The sequence below is a fragment of the Westerdykella ornata genome, assembly GCF_010094085.1.
Source record: "Westerdykella ornata strain CBS 379.55 unplaced genomic scaffold EI97scaffold_37, whole genome shotgun sequence".
NCBI lineage: Eukaryota > Fungi > Ascomycota > Dothideomycetes > Pleosporales > Sporormiaceae > Westerdykella > Westerdykella ornata.
Window position 1 is genome coordinate 176,334 of NW_022986887.1, and position 9,768 is coordinate 186,101.

General features: G+C 51.3%; 3 protein-coding genes across 3 annotated transcripts; 1 reads left to right on the top strand and 2 right to left on the bottom strand.

The window, feature by feature from the left end:
- Positions 1-1,546: 1,546 nt before the first annotated feature.
- Positions 1,547-3,297, top strand: EI97DRAFT_385702 (indoleamine 2,3-dioxygenase family protein; the record flags this gene model as incomplete). The annotated part of the gene is made up of 2 exons (XM_033796032.1): positions 1,547-1,837; positions 1,900-3,297. The coding sequence occupies 2 exons, from the start codon at positions 1,547-1,549 to the stop codon at positions 3,295-3,297; spliced, it is 1,689 nt and encodes a 562-aa protein (XP_033650074.1).
- Positions 3,298-3,872: 575 nt separating this feature from the next.
- On the bottom strand, positions 3,873-4,577 carry EI97DRAFT_208614 (UPF0057-domain-containing protein). The gene is made up of 3 exons (XM_033793750.1): positions 4,381-4,577; positions 4,196-4,343; positions 3,873-4,110 (listed from the first exon to the last, which is right to left on the bottom strand). The coding sequence occupies exons 1-3, from the start codon at positions 4,395-4,397 to the stop codon at positions 4,072-4,074; spliced, it is 204 nt and encodes a 67-aa protein (XP_033650075.1). The 5' UTR covers positions 4,398-4,577; the 3' UTR covers positions 3,873-4,071.
- Positions 4,578-5,437: 860 nt separating this feature from the next.
- Positions 5,438-6,774, bottom strand: EI97DRAFT_445739 (uncharacterized protein; the record flags this gene model as incomplete). Its single annotated transcript, XM_033799985.1, has 4 exons — positions 5,438-5,564; positions 5,617-5,717; positions 5,770-6,285; positions 6,331-6,774. 4 exons carry the CDS (start codon positions 6,772-6,774, stop codon positions 5,438-5,440), a joined length of 1,188 nt encoding a protein of 395 aa, XP_033650076.1.
- Positions 6,775-9,768: the final 2,994 nt, after the last annotated feature.

Consider the following 9,768-nt stretch of genomic DNA (forward strand, 5'->3'; position numbering starts at 1 on the left):
GACTTCCATCAACGTCAGATGACTGATGAGAGCTGCAGGCACGCTCCTTCCTCATGTTTCACCTCCTTCGAGCTGCCGCCAGTATCTACGCCAGCATTCTATAAAGTCTGCAGGCAGGCAGGCAGGCAGGCAGGCAGGCAGGCAGGTAGAAGGCGAGCAGGCGCCTGTATATAGATTGTAACGCTGCTGCACCTTCCTAGACAAGTTGCAGCCTTTAGGCGCTGAGGTGTAAAGCGTGAGAGCATATCCGAAGCCTGCCAAGAGCAGGATTCCAGCCACAGCCTGTAGATCAGGCTAGATAGGAGTTAGATAGATCTTAAAGCCTAATAAGAATCTGGCGTTGATAAAGCTACATGCAGATGCTATCCTACAGGAGCTTTATCTCTGTACGTATAGTAGTTGCAAGTAACTAGCTGTTAACTATCTATCTTACGCTAATAGAAGTTGCAATCTAACGTAATCTAGCCATTACTAGAATCCTACAGGACTAGCTGATAATAGATTCTTAACAGCTTATCTGTACAGGGATAAACATCCCCAGCTTGACGCTTATTAACGCCTCTTCAACTACTCATCCGAGCCCCCGCCAAGCTCCATAAGGCCCTCCAGTCGTTGAAGGACCGGTTTCGGAAAGGCGGCTCGGCCATCTAAGCTGCACCCCACGAACCGCCGGCGGCTCTGGAGTACGGTGCCGCTGCCCTCAACACCACGACTTCTGGCTGTGGATCGTAATGTCACACCTAACCCGTTGACTAATGAAGCGCTAGGGACACCGTCGCAGTGGATGTTCTGCCGTTCTTTGCGCCTCTCCCACGCTGGTCAGGGGTCAGTTCCTCTCTCCCAGAGGGGGGCAAACTATGTGCCTATTCTCGCCCGATGCCGGGCAGGAAAATTGCAACAGAGGATGCCAGAGTCGAGACTCACAGAAAGTAGCTCACGCCTACATTGATCGCACGCGAGCAGCGCTCCGGCCGCGGACCACGACGCGGAGGTATTATATTATCACAATGGAGGAACCCGCGGTTCTGCTTCTGCTTGGTTGCTTTTTCTAATATTAACCTGCCTGTCCTTCTATTTTACTAATCTGCAACTGCGCTGCCTCAGCGACAATAGCCATCGAGATTCCGTTCCGGAACTGTCCTAAATCCTCCTAAATCCCGTCCCTAGCTAGGGCCCTTCTCTTATAGACACCTACCCTTGGCTTTCTCCGGCACTCTACTTTTGACTTCTCCCACCGTCCATCTCAGACCCAATTCTCTTCCCTCTCTACCGATTCCCCCTCTATCCTTTCTGTTCCGACATCAACCATTGCTTTCGCACCTCGGGTGGCGGAAGTTACGTCTTTGTGTCGACGAGGGCGACGTAAACCGACATCACGCGACTCTTTTCCCCAAGCAGCGAACCCTGAGTCTGCGTCAATTTACTTGCAGTCTCTCGAGCAGGCCGGCGTATATCATCCTAACGGTCGTTCCTGAGCGTACCTTCGTATATCTCGCCACCTCCACCACCACCGCCTCCTGTACCATTTAGTTACCTTCTGAGCACCATGATTTCCCAATTACCCCGCCTTAGCGACTATGACATTTCTCCGCACCACGGCTTTCTCCCTGAACAGGTACCTCTGAGCATCCTCCCGGATACCTACTACGAGCCCTGGGAGACCATTGTCCGCAACTTCCAATCCCTCATCCTCACCAAGCGCCTCCGCCAGATTGTCGATGCCCTCCCGACCCTGTCAACAGACCTTCTCCTAACCGAAGCCGAGTGGAGGCGCGCATACTCCGTTCTGGGTTTCATCGCACATGCCTACATCTGGGGAGGAGATTCCCCTGCCGACGTAAGCCTTCCCTACCCGAACCCCTTCGTCATCCAACACCACAACAGACTAACGTCAAGCAGATCGTCCCCCCGTCCATATCCATTCCTTTCCTCAGCACATGCCAGCACCTCGAGTTACCGTCCGTGGCCACCTATGCCGGCGTCGTGCTATGGAACTGGCGTCCCCTGTTCACCTCGGAGCCAATTGATTCGCTGAACAACCTCTCGACCTTGATGACCTTTACTGGATCCCTAGACGAGTCATGGTTCTACCTCGTCTCCGTGGCCATGGAAGCCAAAGCCGGGCCCACGATCCCGCTCATGATCGAAGCCATTGCCGCAGCGAGACACAACGACTCCAAAACGGTGACACAGTGCCTGCAGACCTTTGCAGAGACGCTCGATGAACTCGGCACCATCCTCGAGCAGATGTACGAAAACTGCGACCCCCATGTCTTCTACCACCGCATCCGCCCCTTCCTCGCTGGAGGGAAGAACATGGGCGCCGCCGGTCTACCGAACGGCGTCAAGTTCGACGACGGCAGCGGTAATGCGCCGTACGTACAGTACAGCGGCGGCAGTAACGCGCAGTCTTCGGCGATCCAATTCTTCGACATCGTCCTGGGCGTCGAGCACCGTCCGACGGGCGAGAAGCGGACCGACGCTGCGTCCGACTCGGAAGGCTCCGTGCAACCCCCCGCGCACAACTTCATCCTCGAGATGCGCAAGTACATGCCGGGTCCGCACCGCCGGTTTTTAGAGCATGTGGAGGGCGTGGCCAACATCCGCGAGTACGTCGCGAAGAATCGGAACAACAGGGCGCTCGTGACGGCATTCGACGCCGCGCTCGCCATGCTGCGCGCGCTGAGGGACAAGCACCTGCGCATGGTGAGTCGCTACATCATCGTCAAGTCGCGCGAGAGCAGCAGCAGTTCGCGGGCTTCGGCGTCGGCGGCGGCGTCGGCGGCGAATGCCCAGCGCATCAACATCGCAAACACGCTTTCACGCGTCGATAGCAAGAAGTTGCGCGGGACGGGCGGGACGGCGCTCATCGCCTTCCTCAAGCAGGCGAGGGACGAGACGGGCGAGCCTGCGATTGATGCGTGGGCGAGGCGGTTGTTGAATAATGGGCCGGCGGACCTGAGGGAGGGCGTGTATGGTGTTGGCAAGGAGGATGGGCCGGTGGGCGGCGGCGGCGGCGGCGTGGCAAGGTTGGGCAAGATGAGCGAGCATTTGGATGGTGAGGTGGAGATTGTGGGGTTGGCGGGGACGTGGAGTGTGGATGATAGTGAGGGTGGGGTGAGTTACTCTTTTATTTTTGTATTCTTCGTGTGGTTGTTTGTGTGTGAGGAGCATGTGCTAACTGGCGTTGCAGATTTGCCATTGGTAGGACGGATGTTTGGGAGGTGTCTGCGCTGGACGGAGTATGGAGTTTGGAGTCTGGAGTACGGGGGATTTTTTGATTGCGCAAGACGATGAGATGAAGAGAGGGGATAGAGAGGGTGTGTTCAAGACGGTGTGTTTTTTACTTGCTCTTCAACGGCATTTGAGCGAGCAAGAGGGCAGGCCATTTGCAAAAGCATATATTCATATTCGTGGACATTTCGAGGGGGGATAGTGAGGGTGGTGGTGGTTGGTGGTGGTTACTTTGACGATTAGCGATATACCAGTGTTTATATATCCGTTTCTTATTCTTCTTGGATTTTTTATTGGTATCTCCCCTTCTTCTTGTTCTTCTCCCTGATCCACTTCGAGAGGGAGGTGGGTGTTCGTGTGTATTCATAGCCATAGCTGCCCAGGTGTGGAGCTAGCTGCATCATGTGCGGAGACGAATCACATCTTCAAATCAACGATGGGCCCCGTTGTGACTGATTCATCAAGTAGAAATAATCGTTGAGTGATTACGCCGCATCTACCGGCATACTCTCCACACCGGAGACTTGCAGGTGTTTAACGTTACAGGAAACAGGAGACCTCTCGAAAGCGCCCAGGAAAGGAAAACCCGTTTGAAGCCCGACCGCCTGCATATCCATCGTTGTCGTGAATAGAGAAGGAATGACACCACCCCAAAAGCCGGCGGGTGCATAGTAGTAAGGTATGAGCCATCGCAGTCGACGACTTGCTAGTGTCATCAAGATATCATTACGAGCGATTCATCAAAGGATCGACTTAAGAAGAAGAAGAAGGAGGAGGAAAAAAGGGTATCGTGGTTCGCTGTTCCGTATCCACCCCATCGACGCTCGATATTTCGGTTTAGAATTTAAGTATGATGTACAGAGCGTGGATGATTCCCTGATCATAGTTGTCAGTGGAGGGCCGGGTCAAATGGTTTGTCTGAGAGGATGGACAAAGGGTATGAAGGTATGAATGCACGTACGGGGATGTAGCCCAGGCATGTGAGCAGGATGTTGATGAGGAAATCGGCGTTGCAGCCGCGCTCGAGGAAGACGCCTAGGGGAGGCAGGATGATGGCGAAGATGATTTTGATGAGGTCGCTGTTGGGTGCGGGGACCGGGTTAGCTTGGCTGGGTGAGAGACGTCAGGATGGAAGGGGGGACGGACCTTGCGGTGAAAGGCATGATGGCGGCGTTGGTTGTTGTGAGGGCGTGGAGTACGGAATTGAGCTGGAATTCGAGGATTCTGGTGTTGGTGGTTATGTGGATGGCGTGGGTGCGATGGTTTCTGGCAGTGAGAGAAGACTGGCGAACCGGTATTTATGGAATGCGGTTTGCCCGCACGCAGGTGGGCTGGTGTAGGATGAAGGGCTGCATACGTCATCGGAGGTGGATTGCGACAGGGGGGTCGTCATGAGCCACAGCGCCAAGCCGGATCACTGCCGGATCACTGCGCCTCCTCTCCCAACCCAGATTTTCCATCGGCGAGAAACGACAGAGTCACATTCACGCACTCCCGCCAAAAACAGGTTTCCCGCACCACAGGAAGTCGACAGCCGTATCGATGCTGGAATGAATGGGAGACCGAGATGTGGAACTTCCAAACCAAAACTGCAAGAGGCCTGTCGTTTCTGGAGCGATCGTTTTACCGGCCGCCACTATTGGATATGGGTATGAGTGGTAAAGAGGCTAGGAGCCGTGCTAAGTACCAAATCGGTGCCGTTTGGACGTGCGTCAAATTATTTTTGCCCGTTCTGAAAGTCCAGTTGTCGCAGAAATAATGTCAAGTCTGTAGCTTGGAATTGTCTTTATTGTTGAGAGGGAGTAGTATATTAGTGGCCAGGGAGGTCAGGGAGGGCTAATGAGAAGTGCTAGGAGAGGAAGAGGTAGGAAGAGTAGAGTCAGGATTAATCAAGATTGTAGCACATTGAGGATACCTGTATGGTTTCAAAAATCAAACGGTTCTGGAGAATAAGAATAGAGGATTCTTAAAAAAGAAAGTTGCACCCTAGGAGGCGGAGAATGGCATTGTACGATAGTGGAGTCAGCACGTATAGAAGCAGTGCATGGTCCGAAAGGTGGACGAGGAGTTGAACTATTGCGTAACTGTCGTCAACTAAACAATCTTGAGAATCTAGCATTACCTCACACGATTCTAATCAGCATCGCTCTTAAAGGTAGCAGAGTGCCCTTCTATTACGCCTATCGAACTTCGCTGCGTTTTGCTAACCCTTAACACATTTATAGCGTGCATACTCGCATTTGTATCTCCATCCTGCGACTCCTAAGCTGACTTGGCTATTCCGTATCGCTCGCTGTGCTCTTCTACCTTCTTCTCTGTAGCCGCCCTCCCTGTAGGCTGTAGTTTCAAGAAGGATTACAACCAGTGCTTGAAGGACTGCACCTAATGCTGCTCTTTTCTAAGCGATCTAGACTCTCGACTCTGTCTATAACTTGCTGGGGGAGCGCTTGTTTATTTTCGTTCAGAATTTTCATTTTCTCGTCCTGTTCCAGTCAATAAGAGGCATGGGCAAACCAGGTTCAGAAAGTCACCTACACTGAATTTCTTGAGGTTTGCAACGTCCAGATCCTTCTTGAAGATGTCGCTTTCCAGCTCAGCATTCCGCCTCTTTTCTTCTTTTAGCTCATTTTCAAGACGTGCCACGTCGGCATCACGGTTTGCTATCCGCTCCATTGCTATCCGCTCCATTGCTTTTTTCAATTCTTTCTCGAGACGCGCGACCCTGTCGTTACTGGTCTCACTTGCATCGTCCAGGAGAACGGGACGTACCATGGTGCCCATTTCTCCAAGCGGCCTTTCATGGGTGCGGTGCTCGTCGATGAGCCTCCTCTGTCCGAGCTCAAGGGCACCATGGTTTGGCAGCAAGTTCGGAGTCTCCGCCAATGTACTGTTTCGCCTGGTCTTCTTGGTCCTCGATCGCATCGACTCTCGGCTCGCACACGTCTCCCCGTCCGAGAGCGTCATACGATCATTGAAGCTGTTAGATTCTTCATCCAATCTTGTCGGGCTGGTAGAGGCGAGCCGTTTACGTCCCCCATTCACATCCTTCAGCTTGAACACCGCCAGTAGTCTGTTCCCGGTCCTACGTATGCTTACGCTTGTCTGCTTATCGAATGCGGAAGATTTCCTTTCCGTCTCGCCAGATGACGAAGAGGATTCCAATGTTGAGATCGAGTCCGAGTCCAAGCGACCTTCCCTCCTCTCACTATCCAAAGCTGGAGCCATAACTGGAACCGTACCCGGGGCATAGTACTGTGCAGATACCGGCTTAAATTTGAAATACGCCTCCTTCAACCTCGCCAGACGGGTCTCCCTGTCCTTATCCGCAAGGTCCTCGAATGCAGGGTGGAATTTGATAAATTCACCAAAGCCTCGTACATTCGTCGTGTCATTATAGAAGAACCTCGACACTGAATAATCATGGCGCCGGTAACACTTCATTGTAATGCGCTCACGGTCCTCGATGAACCCCACTATCATTCGGTCACCGTGTTCATCATCGACGGGTATCCATTCCGGCTTCCGCAGGTAGTCCGACATAGTTGAGTGCGACTGACATCCGCTGGAGGGCGACAAAGTGGAGGGTTCGCGCGGGAACAACAGGTTTTGGGATAGAGCGTTATAGTGGAAGGAGCAACAGCTTTGGAAGGCGCAAGGGAGATGGCAGGCTTATATATGGTTGTGAGCCCAAAGAAAAGGTGAGAATGGGGACTGGCGCACCAGAGACTGCCCAGGCGGTGAAGGTGAAGAACTTCCGCGGGAAGCTGATGCTCAGGTGAATGTGAAAGAGCGGAGAAGCAGAGGTAACGGCGCTAAGCCTTTACCGGACGTTAAAAAACGTGTGAGTGTCCAGGTAGGGAGGAGCGAAGAAGTAGCAATGACGGCACAAGGGCCTGTCGAGGTGCCAGAAAAAGTTGACGGTAAGAAAGGACGGAGAAGAAGCGGAGGTAGGCTGAAGTGAGATCGAGTTAATCTGAGTGTAGGTGAAAAAAGCTTGACTAATTGTATAGAGAGTGTTTCTGTTTCTATGCGCACTAGCAAGAATAAAGGAACATTGACAATAAGCTTCCATAACATGGCCATACCATTCTGTACGGACAACAGCACCTGCACACATGCTCAAGTATAGAAGACGCTCGAGAAATCTCGTGCATGACAGATACTCCTGTAGGAGGAATTTGAATATTCTATCCTTCAAAACCGAAACCAGAAAACATCGGTCAATATAGCTGCGAGCTCCTCCGAGCTGTCCAGGCCCTATAAACCAGTTCTGATACGTTTCCGTACACGAGACTAACGATCGTCTCACGTAGAGCTCAATGCGTAAGGCACTATTCAGAAGCTTCACTTGGACACTTTATCATACCTAATGATGTAAAGTAGGGACATAATGCCTTCCCTCTCCCTTAGTAGTCCACTGCCTGTTTCAGAGTAAAGCATCAAGTGTGAGCTCTAGAACTACACCCCTTGTGCACTCCGATTTTATAGACTTTGCCTCCACCATTGTCTACTTTCATAGTTCGCATTGCACCGGGGAAAGAAATTGGAAGAATGCAGAGAAGTAAGATGTACAACTTGACCGCAGCCGCAAAGGCTACCTAATCTATCATCTACTACCAATCCCCCAGCTTGTTACACGTAGCCTATATATTTTCCTCTGCCTAGCGGAGTAGTTCGTACTTTGTCCAGCATACTTGGCAATTAATCAACGTTAGAAATTTAGAACCTGTGGCGTTTATTACCTGTGCTAGAATTATTGATTCCGTAGCAAAGCCCCTTCAATCTTTACTACCATCTTGGGCACCGTTTAAATGTCATCGTATACACCAGCCATGCAAACATTTACTACTTATTCTGTTATTGATCGCTGAACCGTAGGGAAAGCGCTGGATCTTATTGAGTTGTCCTTCGATCGGGCGACTATATATATGCAGAAGGCTGGGGAGAAGGAGGACAAAGAAAAACAGCGAAGAAGAAGACTAAGAAGAGAAAGACAAGCGGTGAGGGAGGAAGAGAGAGGAGAATGTTTATAATGAAGGCAAAGATACGAAGGAGGAGGGACTAGAGAGCAGGGACAAGCTAAGCTGGGAAAAGAATTTTTATAGTAATCTGGTGCGTAAGGATTAGTACGCTGAAGAAAGAGGAGAAAAACACTATCACCGCTGAAACAACAAGAAAACAATGAGGAAACAGCTATTCACTCTCAACTACCCAATATAGTTATAAGCAGAGGCCTATGGAGAAACCGCGCAAACTCGGTTCAGGATTTACGAAGAACATAGAAAGAGTTTCATCTAGTAGACTCTGAAGTTAAAAAGCCTAAGTACGCCAGGAATTACCTACCTTACCTACGCCCATCACGGTACCAATTTTCCGACAGAGCACACCATCTGCAATCAGCCTACCCATCCTGCATCCCGTGATCAGAGCCTACAAACTCATACAGTAGCTTCCATCTATTTATATCCGCACCCGAACAACTGCCGGTCAAGTACCGAGCACCAATAGTCCGTAGACCAACGTAGGAAGAGCGCAAGGCTGATAGTTGTGTGATAGTAGAATGCAGCTGTCTCCATTTGTAAAGACTTCGTATATCGACTACCTTCCTAAATCGGCTTATGCTTCCCCCGCTCGGATAGATGCGTGGCCGGTCGTGGCAAAGTAGCACGTTATTGTAGCTATTTCCTGTATGCCGACAGTTTGTATTGAGCAGAGTAGCTGAAGGCTTCATATCCACGAACGGAGAAATACCCTATGGTGAAAGGTCGCCTAGTGCATTATTCGTAGAGGATAGTGCTGATCGAAGGGTGATGAAGGAGGCTCGAGACAGCTGTTCTAGGGAGACGGGAAAGCATTAATAAATATCTACTGTGTAGACGGAGTAACATGGAGTCCGAGGCCTCGAGGCCATAGAGAGCCTTAGGGTTATCCAAGCCAGAAGGCAGCGCTGCATCCTTCCGTTTCAGGTAGGTAGGCGAGGCCAAAGTACGCGGGTAGGCCGAGGCAGCCGGACTAGAACTTCACGGAGCAGCTCATCCCAAGTTCGGTAGTTCTCCTCGGTAGGAGCAGAGCTACATATCTTTCAAGCACTCCAGGACCGGAACCTTAGGCTTGCAGAGGAACTAGAATGCCATCCGTAAGTGGAACGACTTACAAGTTAGTACAATCAATCCACTCAAGGGATGCCTATCCAGAATGGCTCAGGAAACGTATCAATCGCCCGGGCAAATCTCAAGCATCGTACTCCTAGGTAGCCACTGATGTCTCGTAAGAACCAAAAAGTCGAAATTTGAGGTCACCCAGATTTTTATCCTCGACTGCTGCTTTTACACAGTATCGTGCCAGAATGCAACCACGCATTACCGGACCGTATTAAGGCAGTGGGGCGACGAGACAAGGTGAGAGCTGCGGGCATGAATCCGTGATCGAGCCGCCCCTGGTAACGTGTTCCACCAACCAGCGCCCAGCCCCACCTAACGCCCGATTTGGAGATGCCCACCACCAGCAGAATTGAAGCTATAGAGCCTCATATAT

Coding starts and splice junctions, on each gene's coding strand:
- EI97DRAFT_208614 (XM_033793750.1), bottom strand. Junction 4,111..4,195: donor CATGCCTGGGCTACATCCCC/GTACGTGCATTC, acceptor AACTATGATCAG/GGAATCATCCACGCTCTGTA.